This window comes from Oenanthe melanoleuca, chromosome 2, assembly GCF_029582105.1.
Source record: "Oenanthe melanoleuca isolate GR-GAL-2019-014 chromosome 2, OMel1.0, whole genome shotgun sequence".
In the NCBI taxonomy this organism is placed as follows: domain Eukaryota; kingdom Metazoa; phylum Chordata; class Aves; order Passeriformes; family Muscicapidae; genus Oenanthe; species Oenanthe melanoleuca.
In genome coordinates this window covers 128,597,380-128,625,189 of record NC_079335.1, presented here as the reverse complement: position 1 = coordinate 128,625,189, position 27,810 = coordinate 128,597,380, and the positions used below count along the sequence as shown (strand labels likewise).

The window sequence follows — 27,810 nt, the reverse complement described above, 5'->3', positions numbered from 1 at the left end:
AGGATGTTGCAATGTGTAACAGAAATCAGTATGAGAGAAAAAGTGGAAACATCCAGGATGGAAAGGTGCTTTCTTTAAAATCTGTGCCCTGTAGTCCTTTCACATTCAGCTTTTCAGTAATTTGGACTCCTGGGAGCTTTTACAGCCAAGGGATTGCCACCAGGACACTTTGCCTCCCTCCTCTATTGCCTGTGGCTAGTTTGCAATGAGTCTGCACATTTTGCTCTCCCTGCCTGAAGCATAAAACAAGGCTAGCTATTTTCCAGCTGATGTAGCTTCATTGATAGGGGCTGGGCCACTGTAAGGCAAAGGTGAGCCTGTGAAACCATGTCCAGGAAAAATAATGAAGGATGGAGAATCCCAAAGGTGTCCTTTCTGACTTCCAAGACACCGTTCTCTGACACTGCACTAACTCAAAGCTTATAGTTAAGATATTTTGGGTCTTTGTATGCCCACCTAATTAGACCCCAGAATTGAATTTTTATTCCTTTAATCTGTCTTCTTGTTGTCCCTTAATTCAACACTTCTCAGTGAGACTTAATAGGCAATATCTGCTGAATCTGAATCCTGCCAAAAAAATGTATTTCAGATGATCACAACTTTGCCAGTGCTGTTCATATCCCTACCAGAATTTGCTCCTGTCAGATCTGATCTGATCATAGACTGAGTTTTAGATGAATCTTTCTCAATGTTTCTCACGCTTCTTTTGATTCAATTATTACATAACTGCAATGGATCATGATCTTGTTGATTCTGTCCTGGTCATACTGCATGGAAACCAATCTAATTCACTACAGCTTCATGGCTTTGTGCACGTGCTGGAATGATTTTGAACCACTACTGCCATACACTGAAAATAAAATTGTCTCTCTTCCAGCTGCACTTCCAGTTTCCTGGAGCTGCGCAGCGGGGCTGACTCCAGTGCCCCCCTCATTGCCAGGCTCTGTGGAGGTTTGATGCCAGGCTCTCAGAGATCCTCAGGAGCTGTCATGTACCTCAGGTTCAGGTCTGACAGCAGCTCCACACACGTGGGATTCAATGCTAAATACTCCATTGGTAATGCTTTCATTTGTCTGTTTCTATGGTTTTAAAGATGATTTTGGTCTCAAGTGTTAGACTTTTGTAGTAGGGCTTAAAGCAGAGCTGTGGGGTGGGCTGACAGGAGCATGCCTCTCAGTTAGTGTTAGAGCTAAGGCATCAGAATATCAGCATGTTCTGCACCTAGCAAAAGCTGAAAATTAGGGAAGTAATAGCAGGAAAGAGCTCACAGGTCAGCAGCAGCAGAAACAAGTACTGGATAACCTCTTGTCAAAGCCAGTTGTCAAAGGAGCAGTAGAAAAAAGGTCAGTGTGGATAAAGTCATGTAACATGGTTTGATTTTCAGCATTGCAAACTTAGTGTCACTTTCATGAGCAGGGTTCTGAAGGGGAATGTGAAGATCATCTGAGAACTGGCAGTAGAAGAACAAATTAGGAGCATCAATCTATAATAAAGATACTAGACAAACGGGCAACATAATAATGGACTGGGAAAGGAATGAGCTGTGAGAACCATTATTTGTCACCTGGGAAAGAAATTCTTTAGTTACGTGTTGCAAAAAAAAAACAAAAAACAAACAAACAAACAAACAAACAAACAAACAAACAAACAAAACAGTTTTCTGGTAAATGTGGACATGGATATAGAGATTAGATTGAAAACTATGAGTTTATTCAAATTGTGAGAGATATGAAAGAGAGGAAGGCATGTTTGCAGTGGCAGGGTGTGGTGGGGAGTGTGAAAAAAACAAAACGAAACAGCAATCAGGACTGATTGAGTTAGATTGAAACCATGGAAGATTTCTAATTGGAAGGCAATTCCTGTCTTATTACCACAGCTAGAGAACAAGTCAATTGTACCTTACTTTCAAGTCTTGTTTAGGACAATGATTATCTCTCAAAGGTTCTTTAGTCAACCAAATAAAATTCTTCCTTTTGCAGCTCCCTGTGGTGGGACCGTGATAGGACAAGCTGGTATCATCGAAAGCAGGGGGTACCCCGACCTTAATTATCAAGACAACCTGCTGTGTGAATGGTTTCTGCAGGGTCCCAGGGGCCACTACCTTACCATCAGACTAGAAGGCCTGGATATTCAAAACTCCTCTGAGTGCACAAACGACTTTGTGGAGATCCGAGAATACAACGCTTCTGGTCTGAGAACAGTTTCAGTGTTTGTCTTCCCCTCCCTAGTGCTACAATGGAACCTCACCAGAGGTTCCTGAAAGCATTTCCCTTTGGGTACAAAGTGAGCCTTTTCAATGTCCAGTATTTCCTTGTGTCTGATGCAAAGTAAGGCTAACAAAACCCTTCTATTTGCCAGCAATAACTTGATTCCACTAGTTTACTCCTGCCCGTCCAGTTAAATTGGAGAGTGACCCTTCATTATAAATAGTAATATAAATAATATATTGATATGAATTTCTCTTTCTCTGTGTGATTTTTGCAGGAAATTTGTTGGGCAGGTACTGTGGTAATACTCTCCCCAATGCTGTGGACACCTCTGACAGTTTTGCTTATGTCAAGTTTGTCACGGATGGATCCGTCAACGCCCGGGGATTCAGGCTGCGCTTTGAGTCCAGTACTGAAGGTTGGGTTTGAAGGGTGAAATATGCTCTCAGGAACCTTATACCACAGACCATAATTGCACTAATACAGCATATATTGTAGATTACTTGTTCTTTTTGCTCTTGGAGTGGTATGGATTTGCTTTTAAATTTAAGCTTGGGAGAAGTCTGAATAGAGCTCTCTGGCAACAACTTAGCTGAGCTGAAACTTGGTGAAGCAAGCAATCTCCTGCTATGATGGATGTTGCCATCAGTGGCAAAAGGAAGCACGCTCTTCCACACCTTTATTCTTCAACAGTCAGTCAAGGGATGTCCTAACATACCCTTCCCATATCCCTCTTGATAAGCAAGATCAACTTATTCTGGTATTCAGTGACCCTCACAGGGAAAAGTGTTTTCATATGTTCAGGTAAAATTTTGTGTGTTTCTATTCATGCCCATTGCTCCTTTTCCTGAGCATAGTGACTTCAAAGAGCTGCTCTAATCAGGACTGAGGACACAGACCTCTCCTGCTTCACACTTCTTTCACAGTCTTCAATATCCATGCAATGCTTATCCCACCAAAATATGGCTACACTTTTAGAAATTCTTTACAACAGTCATGTTGAAAAATCTCCTCCCAGCCCTTCTTAACTCCTTCTAGCTCATTTAAAAGTTCATCTGAAAGCTATCTTCATGTTTGATTCTGCAATAAAACAACAGAGGGGGAAGCAAACTCCAAAAGAATGTTATTCCACTCCTAGGATTCTATTATGCAAACTTAGAAGAGAAACTCTATTACCAAAAAATATAATGCAGGTGGATACAGAGATCTGACTATTCTGCAGAATCTCTGAGTGTGAGGAAAGGGATTTCCACTACACACCATTAAACAATATCACTCTATTTTAAAAGGAAACTGAGGGTAAGCTGGTAAAATTCTATCATAAGTTTCAAAAAAAAATGCACTCTGTATCCAAGACCTTCAGTGTCCTTTCCTCACAGCACAGTTTGATATTCATAACAAAGATAGAAAAAACAAAAATAACTTTACTGAAAAGTGTTGCTTAAAATATCTAAAAGCTTTTTCTCTACCTCTGTTAATTAGAATAGGAAAAATACATCCTTCATCATTAGCCACTCTAAGCCCCTGCTTGTCCTGTGTAGCTCTGCTCAGTCCTCTGAAAGTCACAAATGTCTCAGTCTTGCCACCATGAGAGGCTTGTATCATATGGCATCAAAGCTTGTGGGTCACCCAGGCTTCTGAAGCTCTTCAGAGAAGGAAATATTAACAATTAGACTAAAATGAGTTCTATGGTCAGCTAATACTCAGCTGTTTTTATGACTGAGTGATAAAGACTGACAGGAACTTGGCTGTTTAGACAAACCTATGGACAGGGCAGGCCAATCAAATCAACCTCTCAGGATCTCTTTTTCTCACAACATTGATTTTTTTTTTTGGCCATAATTCTATAAGCAATGCTTTACTCTGAGAAGTGTACCATACTTGGATATTTCAGAATGTGGTGGGGATCTTACTGCACCTGTTGGAACATTTACCTCACCCAACTATCCCAACCTATACCCACATAACCGAGTGTGTGAATGGAGGATCACAGTGGCAGAAGGCAGACGTGTGACCCTGACCTTCAATGACATGAAAACTGAGGAGCACTGGACCTGCTCATCAGATTATGTGGCTGTGAGTATTGGGTGCAGAGTCAGAAACTGCTCTTCCTAATCCCTTTATGGAGAATCAGTGGATGTAATAAAGCTGAAAAGTCACTTATAGGTCTATATATGATTTTTAAGACAAATCATAATTTAATCTGGGGAAAGCAGATAAATGAGGGAAAGTTACCTCTGTAGAGCATCTAAACTCATCTGCTTGTTTTGGACCATGGAAATTTTGAAAATGTGGCCCAGGCAGAATAGAATCCTTAGAGGAATCACTGGAGTTGCCTTTTTATCAATTATGAAAAAAAATTCTGGGGTCTTTGAAAACTTTAAATGTCTCATTTCTGTGCAAAAAAAAAAATCCATCAGTCAGTTCCAGGTTTTATTGACTTTGGAAGTATCTATTACTGTTGTTACATTTTGCTGTCAATTAAAAAAAAATGAAGAAGAAGAAAAAAAGACAAAGATTGCAGCAAATGGCTACTCTGAACTAAAGATAGGGAAACCCCAGGAGACTTTACTTGCATATCACTCTCCATCTCAAAAAAAGGTAGATACTGGTTATTTTATCGTGTTTATTTCTGATTTCTGATTATTTAGTGACAAAAAGTTCAAGCCTGGCACACAGACCTGGACCTGGTCAGATGTACAAATGCCTCAAAAATAGGATTCCTCTAGGAAATTGCAGGAATATGAGGTAGAGTTTAGCTTTCCACTTGTTCAGATAAGCAGTGCAAACACAGGAATTAACTGTGGAAGATCAGAAGCCAATCTGTGCACAAGCATGGGGGGCTGAAGTAGCTATTCATCTCTTGAGGTTTGTAGATTATGTTTCCCTTGTTTTTCTTCACAGATGCTTTAGACAAACCTTTTGGAGCTGGCTTTTTATCAGTTAATGATCTCTTAAAGGAAAAATTTTCCTGCTGGCTTTTATGCCTTCGATACTCTAATATATTCCAAGTCTCAGTGGGAAACATTTCTGCCTTGCTTGCATTGCAGAGTAGAAAGAAGGAAATTAATTCCTAGGCTAAAGGTTATATGAAGGAAAAGGAGAAAAATATCTCTGGATCATCAAAAAGTGAAATGTTTGAAATAATCAGAAATGCCCACCAGCACTCAGTATGTTGCAGAAGTTTTTGATAAAGCTGATGTTTGCTTTAACAAGGAAAAAAGGATGATGATTTGAAATGAAATTAATATGATGAGTAGCTGGCATTATTAAGTGATTGAATATATGAATATTGAGCTAAAACACAGTATTATTATCAATTTTTTAAAAAATCAATTTCTGTTTGAAAAAGGAGAGAGGGAGAGAATATAAGCAAGTTATTTTTGATTATTACTTCAGGGCCTCATCCACTCTAGGCAATGAAAGTTTGTTCCAAGGTTTGGGTAGATTTGAGAATTAACCCCTTGTGAGGAACATCAGTGAATTTTGTATTAAAGATGGTAAACACTCTTAAATGATACAGGAAATGTTCATAAGACTGTATATTGGTGTCATAAGAGTTTATTTTGATCCCACAGGTTTACAATGGCTTTGGGCAAAACTCTCCCCAGCTGGCCAAGCTGTGTGGGGAGGTAAATCCAGGCACAGAGGTGAAATCCACTGGAAACAAAATGAAAGTAATTTTGGTGACAGATATGTCCCGTGCATTCAGAGGCTTCAGTGTCTCATATACCTCTAGTGAAGATGCAGGTAAAGTTTGTTTTTGACTTAAGTGAATGATCTCTGGTGAGTCATTTCATAGCTAGAGTACTGGCTCATAAAATCTCTGATACCTTTTTTCTCTTTCATCTCTGGATGGGAATAGATATTTATCTTTAATTAGCTGAAAGAATTTGAAAAAAAGTGGAGAATCTCTGTGAGCAATAGACTTCTCATGCCTCTGTATGGATCACAGTCCCTGCTGTCCCTACTGATTGATTTTTTGTACTTAGTCTTGAGTAGGAGATGAAGTGGCCTTATTCCATGAAAAGTTTCAAAGAGCATAGTGCTATAGACAAATTGAATAATTCAAGTGCTCCCTTATTCCTCAGGGGGGTAATTAATTTACTGTAGCTTGTGAAAGAGTGCAGCTAACCTACCTTTTGCAAGCTCAGCATCCAGAGAGGAGGCAGCTGGCAGAGCCTTACTACTACAGCTTTGAGTCCTTAGAATTTATTTTCCAACTCCCACCCCAAGCACCCTACTATGGCATGAGAATATCTTCCATGAAAAATTTTCTCTTGAGCCTAGAATTAGATAATGAATAGGGCTGAGCAATACTGAACTGAAGCTGTAGGGAGATTTTATCAAAATATTAAATAATGCTTGTTTTGTTGATAGTGCTGTTGAAATATTTGTCTGATACTGTAAATAATTGTTTTTTTGCTTTACATGTATGTTTTTAAAGACTTGCCAATAAATTCCAGGGCACTAGCAAGAATTCTCTTGTCCACAGCAGTAAATCATAAAAAAGTAAGAAGATGGAAAAGGTTTTGATCTAATCAGCACATGTGCTTTCTGATGTGAACATACCTGAATGAAGAGGGGCAAGATTTCTCCTCATTCAAGAATTATTACTACTTTTAAATAAAACATATTTTGTTTCTGCAGTTTGTGGTGGAACCCTGATGGCATATGCAGGTGGGAATTTCTCTTCTCCTGGTTATGACGGCGTCACAAATTACACAAATAACCTGAACTGTGAATGGATCATTGAAAATCCCTCTCACCATAATTCATCCATTTATATATCTTTTGAGGATTTCCACTTGGAACATCACCAGATCTGCCAGTTTGACTACCTAGAGCTACGAATAGGTTTGTATGTTCAGCAGGAGAATGGATAAAGCCTATCAAGGTCCTGGTTGTACAGTCCTGTTTGTGCCAAATCTCATTCATATATATTGCAGGCTGTGGTAGAATCTGTACATTTGAGAGTGTTCACATCATTCCTTCCATGGTGCATCCATGATCAGAAGTAGATTTTCTCTACCAGAGAAATGGATGCATGGATTTGGTCACCTGTTCTTTCAGGGGAGAAAATGGAAAACTGGATAGACATCTTGGCAGGGGGAGGGGATAAATAGTTTTGCTGTTTGCAATACTCACCTGACTCTCCCTTTACAAGAGACAATATGAATTTCACTTCATCTGCCTTGAGAAATGGCATTTGCAGTCATCAAAACAATTTATTTGGTCCACTCCCCATTCTCTCCCTGGTCCTGAAGTATCTCCAGGGACAGCAGAATGGAGTAAAGAATGCTTTAATTATTCATAGCCTCTGGACTGCACACCCACTTCAGATCCATTTTTGTTTTCTATAGGAAGACTCTCCTAAAAGAAATCCATATTTCCAGTGAGAATACATTGCAAAACACAGACTAAAGCATTTTAAAGAAAAAAAAAATCCCTGGATTAGTGTACCAGTGATGTCCCTGTGTATTTGAGCATCTTTATCTATCCACAAGAGCTAGCAACAGGAAATGTCACATGAAAGTCACTCAGCTAATGCCAAGTGTAGTATGAAAGCTGCAGCTGTTTTCTTCACAGAAAGGCTGTACCTGTGAGTCCCAGAGAGAGCAGGTTTTAATTTACCAGGAAATGCTTTCTGAAACATGTGAAAAGGTTGAGAGCAGGAATCTGTCACATCTTTTTTGGTTGTGTAGCATTGGTTTGTCCTGTGTAAAGCCAGACCCTACATAGCTCTGTAGCCCAGCAGTTCTCTCCCATGTATGCACTGGATCTGGTAAATAATAGGAAAAAACTCAAAGAAACAGTAAAGTGTGTTTGCTTTGTTACTCTTCTGTTCCTGCCACTCTCACTTTATCATGAACCTCAGGCCTCCAGGCAGTACAATCAAAAAAAAGGGAAGAAAAGGTAGTCTTGCTTTGTTCTACATAGTTTTGTCATCTAAATAGCAGTGGCCATTTCAGCACTACTAAAGGACCCCCAATTTCACAGCTAGCCTGGTGTCAAAAGCAGAATGTCATTCATCTGAGTACGCTGACAAATAACATTTAGTGAGCACTGAGATGCAGTAGTGCAAATACCACTAAACTCAGGAAGGTGCTGTTTGAGACTCTTGACACAGCAGATGTGTAGTTAGGGAAAGGTCCAGTTCTACTTTAAGTTACCTGAGAGACCCAAAATGGAGCTGAGATGTGCAAAATTCTTTTGTGATGCCCACGCAACACATTCCATGGTACTCAAAAAGTTTTAAAAGCGGAATTGACTGTAATGCACTGAATAATATTTAAGCTAAATAGATGAAATAAATATTTCAAATTTTTTGGGGTTAAGATAGTAAGTTTTTAAATTATCATGCACATGCATATAGGTTATACATGGTAATGTAGCTGAGCATATTGCTACAATGAAATATACTCCTAACTTTTGGCATTTGTGGAAGACTCTTCATTTTGTCTTTTAGACCATTTTCTTCAGTTTGAATGAAATGTTACAGCATAATATTTCTCTTTTCTTCTTCTGTTTATAAACAGTCTAGATCTCTGGCCAGCTGGCCATTCATGAAAGCAATGATTGGTGTCACTTTTCACACTGTAGAGACTGAGTAACCTGGGTGACATCTGTCACATAGTCCATCACCTCATAAAATGTACAAAAAGAAAACGTGTTTCACATACTAATGCTAAAAGTAGTTATTCTACATTTTCCTGGAACACATTTTATCATTAATGTCTTCTGCTTGTACAGCTCAATATAATTTTTAGTGCATGTTATCAAGACAGTTTGTAGCCTTTCTCTGTGTGATTTGCATGATAGAATTTTTTTAAATGTCCCTTTTCGTCCTTGTCCTTCAGGGAATTTCAAATGGTGGCTGTGTCACTTGCATATAACAGAAACATGAAGTAACTCAGCCAACCTGTGACTTGGAATAATGCTGAAAAGGCTTTGAAGAGCACCCAGTATTTCCCCCTCTTGCTCTCCTGCCTTCTTCACAAGAATGGCCTTCCACTTTGTGTAGAGCTAGGAGTTGCTTTGGAATGGAGAATTTTAAGACCAGAAATCTGCTATTATTAGAGAAGTGAACTTAGGAGTGGCATTGCCTGGATATCATTAGGAATGCTGTTATGCTTGCTTACTTTCTCCTGGGAATTTATCAGTAATAAACAGAAACTTTAGTGCTTTTAGCAATGTGATGGATAGGAGCTCTCAAACTTGAGCAAATGTTCAGTGGATAGTGCACATCCTTATAAAGTAGAAAACTCAAAATCCCTGTTGACTTTAATGAGGATGTCACAAAAACAAAGGTTCAATAGTGCCCATGTGATATGGTCCTTAGGCCATCTCTTTCCACTGTTCTGACCCAAAAGTTCTGTAGTATCAGGGAAGAACAGTGAGGATTTTGTGTGTCTGGTAAGTCTGATATGACATATGAAAGTGTACAGGATAGCAGGAAGGAGAGAAAAGGAGCTCAGGTTATTAAAAGGGTCATTGATACAGCTTTGGAGAGAACTTTCTTGTTGCCAAGATTTAGATCTCAACAATGAACTGCAACACTCTGCTTATATCCATAAAAAATAATCAGTTACTAAGTGTGAGGTGGACTCTCCTCCATTTTCTTGTCAAAACACAATGAATTGCATGTTTGCACTATTCCTTTATGTTATTGTAGTTCTTTTAGGACTCAAAAGTGCTCTGTTTTTGTTTGTTTTATTTTTTTTCTTTTCCTAGGGGATGCTGATGGAGAGCTAATAGCCAGACTCTGTGGTCAGGCTGCACCATCTGTGCCACTGGTTATAGCTGCCCCCCAGGTCTGGGTACACTTTGTCAGTGATGGAAACACAGAAGACAAAGGATTCTTGGCTCATTACACATTTGAAGGTAAATGGCTCCATAGGCTGCCTGAGGCACTTCTGGGGAATGCTGCCAGTCATTTGGTGACACAGAGAATAGTCATGATGGGATCAACTCTCAGAGGTGCTCAGAAGTTGCACAGTGCTAGCCACTATTTATATCTTCTAAAGCAAGCATGTGCTAGCAGTTGAACTCTTAGATTTATTTTCTGCCTCACTGTTGGCATTCCCCAAACCACATTTGAGATTTTGCAATGCTGAGGGCAGCTGGTTGCTCTCGGGAATAGGGACATACCAGGTAGTACCAGCCAAGTTTGACTTACTTCAGATAGGTCTCTGGAGTGCTGGCAGAGCTGAAATGCATTCTGCTGCTTGGACCTTTGCACTCATTTTGAAATCCACTTGAAGCTGTATCAGTGCAAATTGCACCACTTTGCCAGTTATGTGCCAGAACAACTACTCTTCCTGTCACAGCTGAATTTAGCCTTGGGGCTTATCTAGACACATCAGAAACTTTTTCACTTCATTGTGTTGGTCCAAGGCACTGGTTTGCTTTAAAGTGAGATAAACAAATGGATGATAAGGTGGAAGAGGAAGATGTAAGTGTCAGCTGACAAAGGTTTTGCAGTTATATTAAGTATCAGAATAAATGCAAAGTTTCAAGGTCATTGCATCCTTTTACTCAGTATTCAATGACAAAGATTTTTAAACTTGGAATTTCCCAGATAAATTGTTCATCTTTAACTCTATCAGTATATCTTAAATACATTTTATTACTATTACAAGCTGAATAATCTTCCATTCATTTGATTATAGTGTTCTGTTCTAAAAATGTTAATTTTTAAAATAATTTTTGAAAATGTTAATGAAATGTTTGTGGGTTTTTTCTGCAGCCTGTGGTGGTGTACAGTCAGGTGAAAGTGGAGTTATCTCAAGCCCCAATTACCCAGAGCCTTACAGCAACCTGAATCGCTGCTCCTGGGTGTTGGAAGCCCCTGAAGGTGAAACCATCACTGTGAGTAACAAAATTGTTACAAAATTGTCACAAAATTGTGTGCACAGCAGACAGTGTGAGAAGTACCTTCTGAGTTTTGAGGAACAGATTTGAGACAATTGGAAAATCAGAAATGTGGAATAATGAAATATCTTCCCATTGATTGTACCTAAAAGAGGGAATCAAGATAACACAACAAAACTGTTTGAAGATTGTCCTTTCTGAAAAACAGAAGGATCCTAATATAACTTGACCTCAAAACATAGCACTGACTTTCCTTTAAACAATTACTTTCAATGTTTACAAAACTGAAATAACTCATTTTATTAGATGTTCGTGGATATTCTCACTACAATGAGAATAAACATGAGGCTGAAGGTTTTTCTTCCCTGCAGGAAGGTTTCAAGCCACTGGAAAGTTACTTTTGTGTCTTACTGGTTGGTCTGGAACATAATATGATTTCTGGTACAAATTACATCACTGAAACCTTGCTCCAATTTCCCAATAAGTATTAAAATCTGCCTGAGGTGCTACTTTCTTGAGTCAATCTCCTGACAGACCAATTTAAGCACTTTTATGACCAAGCAGTAAAAAGTTTAATTCACTGAATTATTTGACTGATTCTTTCAAGCACAGATACAATCAGTGACATTTATGGTTTGGGTCAGAAAAATATCTGAAAAGCAGTTTTGTGGGAACACATTGCAGATTTCAATATGTAATTAGTTTTGCTATCATGTTTTCCTTGCTTACAACCACAAAGGTTAGAAATGCAAACCCCTACTCCTAATTCTTCTGCTACGTGATATTCTGACCACTGCCTATGTACTTATTTCAGGGAATACAGGATTATTTTAGTAGAACACAAGATTTCTATTTAATCCACAAGCTAGTTTAAAGCAGAACTAATTTTAATCAGATGAAAGCAGATTTCTGTTTCAAAAGGACTGAGTAGCAGCATGCTTAGTGAAGGCAGACTAATTTTTTCCAGTATAAGCTGCCAGTTTCAGTTGTTAGAAAAGTTCTGAATTTAAACTATTACAGCTAAATTTGTATTTAGTCTTAGACAGGTTATGTTGGAAATGAAGACACACAAAAGGTACAGGGAAAAATCCTTTGTGTTTGCAGAACTTTTCTACAAATAGCCTGCTCCTGAAACTAGTTTAAAAATCCCAAAACTGATGGAAACAGGGCTAGGCAGCAATTAGTGTACATCAATATTTCAGCATCAACAAATCCAGGAGTCTAGAGGATCAGCAATTTGAATGTTTGAGCTGGAAATCCCACATGTGAGCCTATCTCTCCAAGGACAGCTGGCATTGGTGTGGGAGGGAGGCAGGGTCAGGAGCTGCCTGTCCATGGGATGCATCCTGGCCCACAGGAACAAACCACAGAACTGTTTCTGTTTTGGGGGAAACAAACATTATTTTTAGCAACTGCTAGTATATTGATTCAAAACAATAGGAAGGGAAAAAAAAATCCCAGACTTTCTGCTTGCATAGCTAGTTATATTTTATGAACAGAAATTCTGAGTGCAGGAAAGTGGTTCAACACCTGTACATATTCAGCACATTTTGAAGCACATACTGAGTTTCAAAATATGGTTGACACACAATGAATCCAGTTTTGAACTATGAATTCCTCTTCCACTTCTGTCTTGAAGCTAAGTAGCTGCTGTTAATTACAGTGGCAAGATTCCAATCAATACTTGCAGGAAAGCCTCATGAAGTGAGGGTCAGATTTTTGAGTGTACCCAGAAATCATTGTGCCACCCTGGCTACAGGATCTGTTTGGAATTGCTCTAAACCCTCCCCTAGAATGGTTCTAGCACCTGAATGTCACCTTTGTGTGTTGCAGCTTACTTTTACAGCCTTCCACATTGAAAATCATTCCATTTGTAAGTGGGATTCTGTTACTATCCTGAATGGTGGCTCTCCAGGCTCTCCTGTCATAGGAAAGTATTGTGGAAACACCTCACCTGGGACTATTCAGTCTGGCTCCAACAAGATGGTCATCATCTTTAATTCTGATCACTCAATTCAAGGAGGTGGCTTTCATGCAACGTGGACAGCAGAATCTTTAGGTAAGTTTGCAGTAAAAAACAAAAGAAAGGCAGGCCATCATCTTCAGGACCTTTAAAAGAAGGCAGTACTAAAAAAATCAAGTATTAATCCAGTGCTTTCTGATCTTACACAATGAATTCCAATTTGGATCGATTTTGTACTTTTAAACCTCCTCCTGGCAGTTTCTTGATGGCTGTAAATTGATACCATCACCATTACCCTCCCAGCAGTGGCATCTATTGTCCAGGACTATGAGACATTTCACTTCATGAATAACAATTGTTCCACAGTTTGATTTACTTTAAACACTTCAAACTAGGAAGAAGTGTGTTCCAAAACAGAGAGGCAGGCAGAACATCTCAAAGAGCACATGTGACAACAGCCTGTAACTCCTGCACTGTGATGGAGATGTTGGTACACTTTTGAAGCTGGTATGCATGCAGGATTGAATGGTACATTTTCACAGCTACCTTCCTTCACTTGAAATTATCATCACTCTGTAACTCACCATTTGTGCAGTGAACTTCAGGAAGTTATTGAAGGACTAAAGGTGAGTGTAGATGTGGCAGATGGTGGCAGGGCAGAAATTACTGTGCCTTCCTGCCTCAGTACAGAGCTGGCATATGCTTCCATGATGTAGCTGTATTCACACAGTCAGGTAAAGGACTGTCTTCTTAAATATATCAATAGTCTGTTCTTGCAGGAATATACACTGTCATTTTAGCAAGTTTTTGAAACTGTTCCCCATTGTCCCTGAGATTTCAAGTGCAATGAAGCCCACTCTTCAGTGGTGGAACAGACATTAGCCTACATGTGCCATGTGCACAGGCAGTGTTCTCTCTGAAAGTTTTCATTTCTATATACCCAGTTTATTTTCTTCAGCTTTCTGCTTATTTGTTCACTGAGAATCTCCAAATCTGCATTCTGTATGTGTGACCAAAACTTGGCTTCACATCCTTCTAAACACAATTGCCACTTCTAACAGAGAAGAATGAAAAATAACATCTTCATTTTAAAGCTGTTATATATTTTTTAAATTAGGAGGAGAAAAGTAAGATGACGCAAACCTTTTTTTTCTCCTCTTTATTCATCCTTTTACTACACTGTATCTGAAATAAGAAGGAGTTGCTAGTACTGTATGCATAGCCCTAATAAATTATTCTTGGCTTGGTATTTGCAAATGTGTTTCAAATTAACTGAACTTATTCTGTGTAAAATCATGAGCTGCCACAGAGCCATGACCAGCTATTCCCTTTTATAAATGAATCTGTTAGCAATTTTAAAGGCATGTTTTTCAGCCCATCCCATAATTCCACTGAAATCCACAGGACTGCCTAAGCTGGGGAAGTCACCATTTTGCCCTGGGTGAACGGATGTAGCTTGAATAGATTCACATGTGGAACTGCAATATTTTCATGTTGCAGAGTGAGAAGAAAAAAGGATGTATCAGTAGACTGTTTTTCCCCCTAGAGTGCTTTTCTGAATGGCTGTCTGTCTCAATGTGCATGCTGTGGGCTGTGGGGAGGAACCTGCACAGTCTCAGATGCATTCCTGACCCCTGCACTTTCAAAGCAGTATTCACTTCAAATTGCCAGGAGTATATAGATGGACCTTGCAGAAGGCTAGGAAGTGGCAAGAAGGAGCTTGTGAAGAAAATTAAGTACCAAGATACACCTCTAGAGTGTAACTACCTGCCTGCTGCAGGGGTGGGAGGAAGAAAATCAAGAGGGGTCCATGAAGTTTCAATATCAGGGCTTTCCTCTCTCACCTTTGCCACAGAAGCAAATAACCATGCAAAGCTGAACATCCCTCAAACAAATCTGAACTTTTTTCCCATCTGCTGCTATTTTTTCCAGGCTGTGGTGGAATCATTCATTCAGATAATGGTACAATCAAGTCTCCTCATTGGCCTCAAAACTTTCCCATGAACAGCAGATGCACGTGGACCATCATTACTCATGAGAGCAAACACTTGGAGATGAACTTCCACAGCAACTTCCAGATTCCAGACAGCAATGGAAGCTGCCAGACCAGTTATGTGAAGGTAAAATAATTGCTGAGGTTAGATCAGCAGAGCAGTGCTTTAAGAAGTCATGATTTCAGAACCCTGTTTTGCATTTGTTATGGTTTGGACTGTGAAGGCACAAAATTTGGGATATGTAAGCTAAAGTCCTTGTATCATACAATCCACTTTCTGCATGATTTGTGAACTGGCTGTATAAAATTTTAATTTTCATCGGTTCTTGAGATTTCACCTCCAGCAGGGTCCCATCAGCCAACATGCATCCCCAAAAATGAAAAATATGGAAAAGGCATATATTATTTCAGAACCAAAAAATAATGAGAAAATAAAGCATAAAGAAAAGTTATTTTCAATTACTTTGGTGAAGAAAACAAACGTGAATTTTACACTCTAATTCTACCAAACATCTTTATGAGTATTTAGACTGTCCAGGTTGCTCTTCTTTTTTTGATTTTCAGAAACAAAGATAGCAATCTGATCTTTCATATATTGTCAAGAGCCATTGTTTTCAAAGCAATAGAATAGAGTGGACATATCTTGAATTTTTCAGTGTCGTTTTTCTCTCAGGCATTTGGCATATGTTCAGTGGTTTTGTGCTCATTTTCTCCACAACAATACAACTCCCACTTGAAATGAAGGGCAAACATAATTTTACATGTAGGAAGACTTGAGCAGCTGTACATCTGATCTACACCAACCAACTTATGGTTGCACTGATTTTTTTTAAGGCTGTGATAAAAACCCCACAGCTATTAGATTTCTCTTTTCATAACCTGCTCCAGCAGTTAATTGATGCAATGTTACAATACATTTCACTAATTTGAAAGTCTTAATGCCACTCAGTAAAAATGTTTCATTTTAAACTCCTAAACTGCCCTGAATGACATAAGCAAAACTATGTCAGCTGGATATTTTCTCCATAGAGAAAGATCTGAAATTTTTGATGTCCACTTCCTTTTCCAAATGTCTGATTTGAAATGTGCAAAAGTGTCAGAAAAGCTGTAGAATGATGTAAGTTTCTTCCATGTATTCCAAACTGAGCAGCCAAAATCAATAGTGACTTTGCAAAACCTTGGCCAGGCTGTAGACTGTATAAATTAATCCTTTGAGCATCCATTGCCTCAAACACCTGGTCACATGAATGAGGTGATTCATATGCTTACACTTACAGACTAACCCTTGGCTAACCCTTTCCTTTCTTGGATGTTTGCTTGGAGAAATCACAGCTTCATGTACTTGTACTAGTACCACTCAATTTCCTTCAAACACTTTATTTTAGAAATCAGATATGATATATTTTGGTATAAACTACAGTAAAAAACTGTTCAAGCATATCAACAAAAATATTTTTTTTCATTAGACTAAATAATTCATTACTTAAACAGCCATTTTAAATCCTGTCAATAAACATCCTGATTCAGGAAAATATTTAAATGTTTAGAAACATCAAACATTTATACCTATGTTTCATTTTACATGTGCCTTGAAATTCACCACTTAAACTGTGAGCCTCAAGTACATATTTAAGTAATTACCTGAAGAGGATATCACTTAAATACCTACCTAAACCTGCATGTGCTTTTTAGGATGCATGGTTTGAGCTTCAATTGGCTATTGATACAGTTAAAGTAATACTTTAAAACATCATGGGTTCTTTCCTTATTATATATATATTTAGTTTTATTTTTTTACTTTATTCAATACTTGTCATTGAAAAAGTGAATGCAAAATTTAAAAAAAAAATTATTAGGAACACAAGGTATTATCTGATGCCTATATATTACCCTAGCATGACAGCTTTGATTTTTATTTACTGAATAAGGTTTGCATGTAGTAATTCCTCATATACACAGATATGCATATTCATAGGTTGTATGGAGTTAAGTTAGCAGAGACAAAATGGAAGTAGGTAATGACATGCATAAAATGTTTTTCTCTTGTCCTCTGGACCTGATCTGTGTTTGCTGTTACCAGCAAGGGTTCAAGCAAATGACCTCCAGATGCCCTTCAGAGGTCCCTGGCAACCTAAATTATTCACTGTGACTCATTCCTTTTTGTCTCCCCTCACTGTAGTAATTAGCTCCAGTTTAGAACTCTTTGATTCACTGTGAGATGAATCCTACCCTAAGTCTATGGAAAGAAAAATTGAGTATGTAATTCCTGTTGGCTTCCCACAAACTACTTTGATTTTGAAAGCACTAAACCATTTCCAATCTGGCCTTGCCAGGTGTGGAGAGGAAATAATGAAGAAGATGAAGCTTTGTTAGCCACAGGATGTGGAAGTTCAGCTCCTGATCCTGTTGTTGCTCCAGACAATGTGATAACTGCAGTGTTTCAGTCTCAGGATGCTCCTGCACCAGGTTTCTCTGCATCTTTCACAAGCAGTAAGTAATATTAAAGCCAGATGGCTGCTTAATTTGTCCATTTGAGATGAGTTTGACCTGTGTGTAGCAATTCAGACCCCAGCCCAACAAGGCAATAAAGCCTCTGCCCAGATATGTAAACCAGGAGTTTCCATACTGAATGCAATGAACTCTAGTGTTGGACTTTCCCAAGATGCAACTTTAATTTTGTAGTTATTCTCAGCCACCTTTGCTTAAAATTTCATAGTTAAACTGCACAGGAGTTAAGTTTCATTTTCTTAAGAAGACATTTCTTTAACCAAGGCATGTGCTTTGTGATGGTCAACCCTACCAAAAGAAGAAAAGGTACTGCTCAGCTGCTGTTGGTTGCTTGGGTTTTTTTGTAGGATGCTGCCAAAGGAAACCACTTCCCTTTCATGGAATTCAGATTAAAGTAGCAAGAAACTAAATGCTTTGAGGGAAACACCATTGAAGAATACAGAATTCTGAATTGAAACTACTTTTGTTTTTATAATGTTTGCACTAATGTTGTCAGTAACACCCAACAATGTCTTAGTGGAGACAGTCACAAGCTTCATATGCCTGTTCCTAATCTTCTACCAGCTTTTCATTGTGGACTGCATTCTTTTAAGCTTTTGTCTTAAAAAAGAGAAACAAAGGCCATGCAAGTCATTAGGATCCGAAGGAGCTCCATGAAAATGAGCTGTTCTGTGTGCCTGAACACTTCTGGGTGGTAAACCTTTCCTGCCTCTGCACATAGCAAAACATTTTGGAGGTGCCCTTATGGCAGACTGCATTCCTCTGGATGCCAGGCATGAAACAAGAATGGCACCACTCACACTAATGTGGGAATTTTCAAATAGGGCTGAACTGCCCCAGTAACACCCCTCCAATTCAGGCACACTGTATGAACTAAGGGAGTTGGAAATGTGCAGGCTCCACACCCACAAGAACAGCAGAGCTGTGTCCTCCTGGTCAGGGGCTGCTGGGCTGTGGCCTGATCTTATCCAAAAGTGTGACACTCTAGGAAGGAAGGCCCTACACTTCCCAAAAATGGTCTCCAGGTATGTGTAAGACCTGCTTTTGCCATCATGGTATATGATACTCTCCCTGGCTTTTTTCACCAGGAGAGATGAGGTCCTTGTGTACATCATTAGGTTTCTTACTGTAAACCCAGAATAGCATTATCACCTGGATTATAACTGTGCTTTATTTGTTTGTTTGCAGGATGTGGAGTAAATTTCACCAGCCCTGAAGGTCTTATTGTCTCTCCAAACTACCCTAGTCAGTATGATAACAACCTGAACTGCAATTATATTATAGATCAGGGACCACAGTCACTGGTGATCCTAGAATTTGAGAATTTTCACTTGGAAGGTAACTGGTTCTTCATAATTTCAGTATATATTATGAAGTGTAATTTCTTTCTTGAAAACATAAAAGTCTTCTATCATTGAAAATCACTGATGATGTAATTTTCTGGCCCATTCTGAAAATCTTTTACAGCCCTACATTTATAGTTTTCAGGGTGATGTTTTGAGTCACTAAAGTCTTCCAGAAGAATGAAGAAATATTTCACTTGTTGAATATCTTGCAGCAATGTTTTTGGGAATTTATCAGTTTCTTGGAACACAAAATTAACTGTGGCTAATCTGTGTCTTTGTTCCTGCCTGTTTGTTTGTTTGTTTGCCCTTGAGTCTCACAATCTTAGGCCAGCTGTTTTGCTTTTCAGTGCATCTGTTCCTTAACTGATAAAATAGATATAAATATATTCTGTTTTACAAGGATATAAGAACACAGAAATATGAAATTAGTATTCTTTTCCCTCTCTTTTCTTTTCTTTTCTTTTCTTTTCTTTTCTTTTCTTTTCTTTTCTTTTCTTTTCTTTTCTTTTCTTTTCTTTTCTTTTCTTTTCTTTTCTTTTCTTTTCTTTTCTTTTCTTTTCTTTTCTTTTCTTTTCTTTTCGACTTCTTTGAATTCAAAAGTATTCTAGTTCAGACTTAATTTAGGTCTGAGATAAAAATTCATTTTGACTATGATTTTATCAGAAATATTTTTTTCATCCCCTAATACAAACTACTGCTTTAAGAATTTTTTAAATAAAATGTAAACTACGGAACTTATGTAGTATCTTCACATAGAAGACTGCTATTCAGCAAAAACACTGAAAATTAGGCTGAATCAGATGATGCCAATTTTGTCAACTCTTTGAGTACATTTACTAATCTGCATTCTGTCTGTGCATTCAGGTAATTTATAAATGGATCCAAACTTTTAGTATCAAGAGAGTTAAAGCAGAGAGGTGAATGATACAGACATAATAATAAACATAAATCTAAATAAATACTAAAAATATTCTGTTTCTTATAGGACAATTTGTTCCTTTATTTTTATAGGCTTCCTTAGGCTACACCAACTAAAAGTCCTTAGTCACATGAAAGAACTGTGGATATGAGCTAATGGACATCTGGTTAGCAAAGAAGAAGTATGACACTCCCCAGTAATTGGTTACTAATATTTTTCACAAAATCTTAAAATATAGCCCTGCAGTAAAGAAAAATTACCTGGGTTTAAATTGTAAGGATTGAAACCACCATCTGGAAAACTATCATTGCAGAAAGGAAAACTTACTCAGCAGTCAGACTGAATTTAGCACGTGTGCCTAAGGGTTCCAGTGTGAACTCCATTAGTTCTTTTGCAAAGCAGGACAATGTTTGGCAGCATCTGTTAAAAACATTTCTAGCTATTCCATATGCAAGGAAACATTGCTTAGATTGTTGCTGAGAGTGGCCTTTAAAATTTTAATCATGCTATTACAGATGTTCCAGATTGATTTTTAAAGTTCAGCTGCATGTCTAATTCACATAATTTATTAACTCTTTAACCTCTCAAAAGAAATCTAATTTCTTTTTCATAGTAGTTAGGTGAATAAATTAAATATTTAAAATATTGCCTGTAAAGCATGCATATCTCATTGACTGGAACAGGTTGAGATATCTTCCCCAAAAAATTAGAAGGCAGAAGTTAATAGTCTATTGTGCAGTGACACTTTTCTACAAAACTTAATGGGTTAGTCACAGATTTCTGCCCTGTAGTAGTTATGTTTTCAGTTGTGATGGGATGCCTCTTCTGATTGTAAAGAATGACTGAGGCTGGTAACCCACAGCAGTGATATGATGTCAGTATTTGGAACCAAAGAAACATAGCATGCATGTACTAAATATTAAATATGTATTAAGCACTAAATATAGCAACAAAGTGAGCAAGAGAGAACTCAGGGATAGTGCATTTGTTGACTTTGTGATCAAAATTTAATCTAAACTGTCTGCTTGTTGGTACGTTGCACAATTTTCATCTCATTTTGAGCCCCTGAAAATATACATCTAATTTAATATTCACCTAGATTTATCTCCTAGTGGAGGAGGAGAGCTTTAAACTCAGAACCAAATGTGTTGTGCAGGTGGAGTGAATTACTTTCTGGAAACCTCTCTCACTCTCTTTACCTATTGACTATTGAAGGAAGCCATAAACAATAGCTCACACAAGATTACTTGAGATCTGGGCAGGAAAACATAGGCAAGATTAACCCCTTGGCTTAGCTTCTGTGATTTCCTTGCAGTGTTCAGGATGTTTATTCCTGTGCCAAACTGAATATGGTCACAGAACCTCTCTTTTGATTTGCCAGTTTCAGGAAGTTGCATAAGCTGCCACGTGCTTCTTGTACTACCACTTGCATTGTTCTTGGTTATTTTATAAAGAACCCAACAAATAGGGGGGAGTTTGTTATCCCAGCCCAACTTCTGCAGTGATGTCTTCGTCTGTCCTCCCTCCTTGGATCAAAAGTCTAGAATTAGTGTCTTAGAATTAGTAAAAATAAATTTGTCTTTCTTGTCAGACTTACAATCTAAGAAATAATCACAGTCAATTTCTTGTCCATTAGATTTATTCAGATGAACATCCTGACAAATTCTCCTCTAGGACAGCTACAGTAATATATTATTAAGTGGCTGTAATACTCTTCAAGTGTGAGTATAACACACAATAAAGTCAGAGTCCCAAATAAGGGTAAAATAGGGAGAATGGATGTAGGCTTCCTGCAGTATCTGCTTTTAGAATGCTGTAGTATTTATTCTCTGTCCATGCAAGACAACTGCTTTGTGTTTATACCACACTGATCTGACAAATGTTTTAATAACTTGTTTATTTCTCCTTTTTAAAAAAACACATGTCTGCAGTTTTGCAATCTGGGATAGGGTCATGGCTTTTTGGAGTCTGCTCTATCTGCTTTCTCAACTGTTACTAGGCAATTCAGAAAATAGACAAGTTTAGCAATAGATTATTTTGAAATAGAGTGTATATGAGAAAGAATTTTAATTCCTTGCTTTCAAAACAATATCTTGTGCTACAGAACTGGTTGATATATCGCACAGTGGTATACTTCTAGGTAATACTTCTACTTTAGTAATTCCCAATTATATTGCCATTTATATCAGAAGCTGCTGTTGTGGAAAAAAAAGCCTCATTATTTTAAGTTTTACAGCCCTTAAACAAAAAGACAGGTTCTGCCTCAATGCTAAATGAAAACGAATCTATGGCTAAAGACAGAGAGATAGAAAGAGGACATTGAGATCAGTGATCAGACAGTCAGGGGCCCAGGTTTGATCAATTTTTTGTGCCTGCATCATATCAAACAAATGATTTTATGGACAATAATGAGACTGGACAGAAATTTATGCAAAGTGAAAAGGGGACAACCTAAAAGCATAATTCAAAATATAATGTAAGGACAACTGAAGCTCTTATCATGTGAACTTTGGAGACAAGGGTCAATGTATCAATGCTGAATGGTGCCAAGAGATGATAAACAGAGTGCAGATAGATAACAAAAGGCCTTGAAGCAAATGTGTGCATCAATTCAAAGGGATGTGTTCATAATGTCAGGGCAAATAAATGATCTCTCCAGAAGTATTTGGAAGAAATATTGTCAAGGCTAGAAGAATGAATGGTACAGTGGAAGGATAGGAAAGAGTTTATCTTAAAGATAGTAACTGGAAACTTATGGGGTCACCAACACAGAGAGAGCAGTTGCATCTGTCCTTGCAAATGAGATTATACAGAGCTAATGTGGAGATAAGGAGAGCAAGACAGAAGATATCTCACTGAATCCTCATGAATGAATCAGAACAGAGGATACAGTAATACCAGAAGGATGAGAAAAAACTCTTAGTAGACAATGTTTTATGAAGAAAAACAGTGCTGGCTATGTGGAAAGTGCCTGCAGCTCAAAGAGGATGTTGGTCTGACATCTGGCTAAGAACAGATCTCTGGAGACTCATGAAAGCTATTTCATTGTAGTGTAAGGGACAGAAATTGGTCTAGAAAAGATCTAAGATTATGTGATTAGAAGAAATAAACCACAAAGAAGAACTGAGGATGATGTGCTGAGTATGTGTAGAGGCTGAAAGTATGACATGATGAGAATCTGAATCTGGGGAATATTTACAGAACAATGCATTTAGATTGGTGAGAAATTTGGAAAAGTGTAAACAAAAGAGTAAGTTACAGGATAAAGATCAAACAATGGTTACTCTTGCCAGGATTTATGAGTCATAAATCATACTGGCCCAAGCAATGAGGATTCAAAACTAGAAATTAAGACTTTTGCTCACAATCCTTCATCAACCATCTTATTTTTCCCATGCAGCATTGCAAATCAACTTGTGATAAGTATTAGGAATCTAGGCTTTGCTGAGAAATTAGTTTAACTTCTTGCCTTTCTCTGGTCTTTTCAGAAAATTACCTAGGTAACTTTCTCAAATCTTTCTCATCTTGAAAATACTCTTCTCAATTTATTTTTTAAAATTTTAATTTTAAGATTTATTATTATTTTTAAAATTTTATCCCATTATTAAATATTCCAAAACAGGATAGACATGAGGAATATTTTTAATCAATTATTTTATTAACAGTGTAATCAGCTATCTGATGTGGCTGGTTGTTACTTAGTTACTTTTGCTAGAGTCAGACAAGCACCATGCCACATTTCTGTATTGACATAATTGCAAAGCATGTTAACATACATTGTCTTCATTGACACAAAAGGAATTTTTAAAATTAAACCTCTGTAGATGATCTAAAATACATCTGGCTGCTGAGATCATTCTGTTGGTCCCATGAAACAGAGCTATCAGTCCACTCCTGCTTGTCATCCTGTTCAATATGAGTTATCCTGTTTCCTGCAACAACTGGAAGCAGCTCATTTTGGCTGGGCAATCTGCAGGAATCCATCTGCCAAAACAGTAGGCTCTGTGTCTCTCCTGTTAAATTTAGGTAATTCCCTATTAATCCTTTGCAGTTTAAGTAACTGCTCTATTATTGCAGGTCACTAAACATGATAACTTAATAAACATGTGATACCCAGCTTCCATTAAGCTTGTAAATTATGAAAAAGACAAAGAAAACATCAAGTTATCCTTTAAGTATATCAATGAAACTCATTTTTACTCTGCTCTACTCATGCAGTAGGTGCATGCTGTGCTTTCACTGACAGCATTAATTCAGCTTTCTTGCAAAATCCACATGGCTCTCTTATTGCTCCCATCATATATCCCTTGGTGGTGCCAGCTGGGTACCAGCATCTTGTGCCCCTGGTTGTGGCTCCCAGCTGGGCAGGGAGGTGGTGGCATGGCTCTGAGCTCCTGGGGCACTGCTGGCTGCTGCTGGGTAGGTCTCTCACCCCTCTGAATGTAGCTTGTCCTTCTTGGGGAACATTCCCCTGGCACTCTTACACAGCTACTGACCTTTTGGTCACCTCAACATAAGACTTCAGGCTATTAGAGAGCTTCCAAAGGAGAGCTATGGAAATAAGGAAGGGCCTAGAGGGGAAGCCATGTGAGGAGTGGTTGGGGTCACTGGGTCTGTTCAGCCTGGGGGACACCGAGGGGAGATCTCGCTGCAGTTACAGCTTGGTAGGGAGGGGAAGAGAAGGGGCAAGTCCTGATCTCTGCTGTGTGGTGCACAGTGACAGGAAACAAGGGAATGGCCTGGGGCTGTGTCAGGAGCGGTTTAGACTGGATATTAGGCAAAAGCTCTTCCTCCACAGGGTGGTTGGGCACTGGAACAGCTCCCCAGTGAAGTGGTGATAGCACCAAGCCTGACAGAGCTCAAGAAGAGTTTGGACAATGCTCTCAGGTACATGGTGTGGCTCTTGGAGATGGTGCTGTGCAGGACCAGGAGTTGGACTTGATGATCCTTGTGGGTGCCCTCCAACTCAGCACATTCTGTCACTCTGTGGAACTGATATGACCTCCATATTTTTGATATCTTTCACTTCAGCCAAATCTGTTTGCAAACAATGAGGTAGCTAGAAAGTCTGAAGGTAGGGCAGGCAGTCAGAGAATATGGCTCATTCCTCCAGAAACGTGACTGCAAATGAGAAGCTTAAAATAGTGGGGGGGAAAAAATAATAGAATGCTGAACTCCCCATTTCTGTGTTCCTTTTTTCCCTACTCAGCCTAATATCTGCACTGATTTCCCCCTCAAAACAGACTGCTTTAGAAAATCACTGGAAGATCACATTTCCTTTTGACTTTTCCTTGAGCTCAGCTGAAGAGCCTGAGTTTAGGTACTCAAAAGTTTGAGGAAAACCAGGAAGAAATAAGTCAGCTCTGACACTTGCTAGTGTATGGTTTTTCAAAAATCTCACAATGCCTCAAAATTCCCTGCACTGAGTGCTGAATTCTGCTTTAGGGGAAAGAAATTCCAGGTAGCTAGTTGCCTGTAACAAAAAGTGCATTGTTTTTATCTGCAGAGGGCATCTCTGTTTTTGTTGGGTCTTCCTATCTCTTCACAGAGGATATTCACTCAGCTGTGAACTCCCACAAATTCAAGGGGCCTGGAGCCTTTTCCAGATCATAGGATGTGTTGAATGAGACAAATTTGATGTCTTACATACAAGATCTCTTTGCCTTTTTCTGTTTTACTGCACATTAAAAATTGACATTTGCTTCTTCAGCAAGCAAATGAAATCCTGAGATCCCTGGAATGGAAAGCAATATAAAATTCAATTCTTCTCCTTGATTAGGTTGTTGCTAAATAGTTGTTGCTCAGTAAATCACATGCAAAAAAATATGCTGCTAACCCTTCTGCACTCTATGTCCCTGCAGCCCCAGCACTCCTGAGCAGAATTTGTCTTTATGATGGAGTGAGCATCTTCAGTGGGAAGAGCACAGCTGCACACCCTGTCATCACTCTCTGTGGCAATCAGCTCCCTGCCCCAGTCAGTGTCTTTGGACCCATGCTGCTCAACTTTTACACTGACTCCCACATTGTAGGCTTTGGCTTCCAGGCCAGATACAGAGCAATTGGTGAGTATACACTCTTCTGTATTTAGATGGTAGAAATATTCTGGATAATGGTTCTGTGTAGGAAAGCAGTACTTCATTTTGGGAATATCTTAGATGCATGTAGATGGTACATTTTCCCACTGCATTTGCTCAAAACAGTTCTCAGGATCAGGACATGGCACTTTTTGATGTGTTACCACCTCACAATTCTCATTTCTAACCTTTCCATGGGACCAAGTCAGCAACTGAAACATTTTACCTTTTCTGCAGAGAAGAAATGCAACCATTTTTGGCAGGTTTTGGTTGGTTTGTTGGTTGGTTGGTTGGTTGGTTGGTTGGTTGGTTGATGTTTGCATTGTCTAAAGAGAAACATCACTAGTTTATTTAATTGAGTTAATTTTAAAGATTTTATCACTTACAGGAGAATGGTCTAATTCTCAGTTATACTAAAATTACATTATCTAATATGGGAAACAGAACAGGTAAATGGATACAGCTATATGCTTCCATTTGATAACCCTCTTGCAGTGCCAGGAATTAATGTAAATGAAACTTGGGATATAGATTTATTTTTATTTTTTAATAACTTTTTTAATAACTATTTTCACCAAAGCTCATTTGCCATTCACAAGAGATCTATGTTTTAAAGAGGAAATGTGAATACAGAAAAGAAATTTCCAACTGACTTTAGAATTTACATCTGCACAAATATAAATATCCCAGAAGATTGATTTTATTTTCAAAACCAATTATAATATTTTCTAGGTTAACTGGTAGAGACCACTTTTATGTTTGAGAGCATAATTTTCTAACTGCAAAGAAAAGTGTGAGTTTAACTTTAGTATTTCCCTTAATGCATTCCTCATGTTCAAAGCCACAGCAAAAAAGCATAAGGCTAAATTCTTTATGTGAAATGAATGATCTGATACAGTTAAGTCAGAGGGACTGGCACTGAGAATGACAATGTGCAGTTACTCATGGAAAAGACCTTCATAACTCACTCAAGTCAGTTGCTGCTATCTGACTTGTGACTTCTGACATTTGAAAAGGATAACTGGAGCTTTATTAGCTTGTTGTTGTATACAAAGCAGATTCTGCCAATTAACATTCCTCTTCCCCCTAGTTGCATTGTTTGCTACAAAAAAATGAGAAAGGCTTCCCCTCCTCCAGTGGAATAAAGCTGATTCTTTATATTCCCAGCTCCTATCCTTTATCTGCCAGCTCTCCAGGCTGCCAGCCTGAGCTGTCAGGGGCTCTGCATCCAGCACCACCCTGTATGGGACTGGCTTTGTTAAGGTGGTGGCCTGGGCAATGGCATCTTCTTTAAAACGTGAAAACTGTGTGTGGCTCTGAGCTTATCAACAGGATGCAGGGAGACTTGGGGAAACTTTTTTTCCTAAGTTTAAGATTATAAAATGAAAACTGAAGCTAACAATGGAGATTAGAGTTTTTGTTCCCTGAAGCACTGAAGCTGGGAACAAACATTAGCCACATCCTGGCCTCATTTGCATCCATGGAGAAACCCTGAGAAGTCAAGCAGAGCCTTGAGTTCAGAGCTGCAGAGTTTAACTTGCTTTTCAGCCAGAAAGCAAATATTCAGTCCTCCAGCTCAGCCACCCCACAGTGCTGGTGAGTTCCAGCACAGGGTGAAGTGGGGAACAGGATTAGTGATACCTGGAGACTCCTCTGTGCATTTCTGAGCAGAACAAACACTACAGCAATGCTCCTGCCCTGACAGGGTGTTGACAGATGATGAGGCTCTGCATACATTTATTCCAGAAATGCCAGAGATAGGGCTATGAGTGCAGCTGTGGCTAATTAGAGGCTTCCATGGGGCCAGGATCTGGATGGAAGAATGTCTTTGCCCACATATTAGCCAGGTTTCTTTTGGCAAGCTAGAATGAGGGCAGAGCTAGTCTCACTCATGCTGCTGCATGAGGCACCCATCCCACCCTGCTG

At 38.6% G+C, this 27,810-nt stretch overlaps 1 protein-coding gene across 1 annotated transcript in view; it reads left to right on the top strand.

Moving 5' to 3' along the window:
- CUBN (cubilin) overlaps nt 1-27,810 on the top strand; it is a 140,111-nt gene that overhangs the window by 93,741 nt on the left and 18,560 nt on the right. The window contains exons 45-57 of the mRNA XM_056484926.1: nt 878-1,056; nt 1,980-2,189; nt 2,485-2,625; nt 4,102-4,283; nt 5,786-5,957; nt 6,858-7,064; nt 9,942-10,091; nt 10,957-11,078; nt 12,915-13,140; nt 14,977-15,164; nt 17,371-17,527; nt 18,734-18,883; nt 25,672-25,872. Of these exons, the coding sequence (XP_056340901.1) occupies nt 878-1,056; nt 1,980-2,189; nt 2,485-2,625; nt 4,102-4,283; nt 5,786-5,957; nt 6,858-7,064; nt 9,942-10,091; nt 10,957-11,078; nt 12,915-13,140; nt 14,977-15,164; nt 17,371-17,527; nt 18,734-18,883; nt 25,672-25,872 (2,285 nt within the window). The remainder of the gene's footprint in view (nt 1-877; nt 1,057-1,979; nt 2,190-2,484; nt 2,626-4,101; nt 4,284-5,785; nt 5,958-6,857; nt 7,065-9,941; nt 10,092-10,956; nt 11,079-12,914; nt 13,141-14,976; nt 15,165-17,370; nt 17,528-18,733; nt 18,884-25,671; nt 25,873-27,810) is intronic.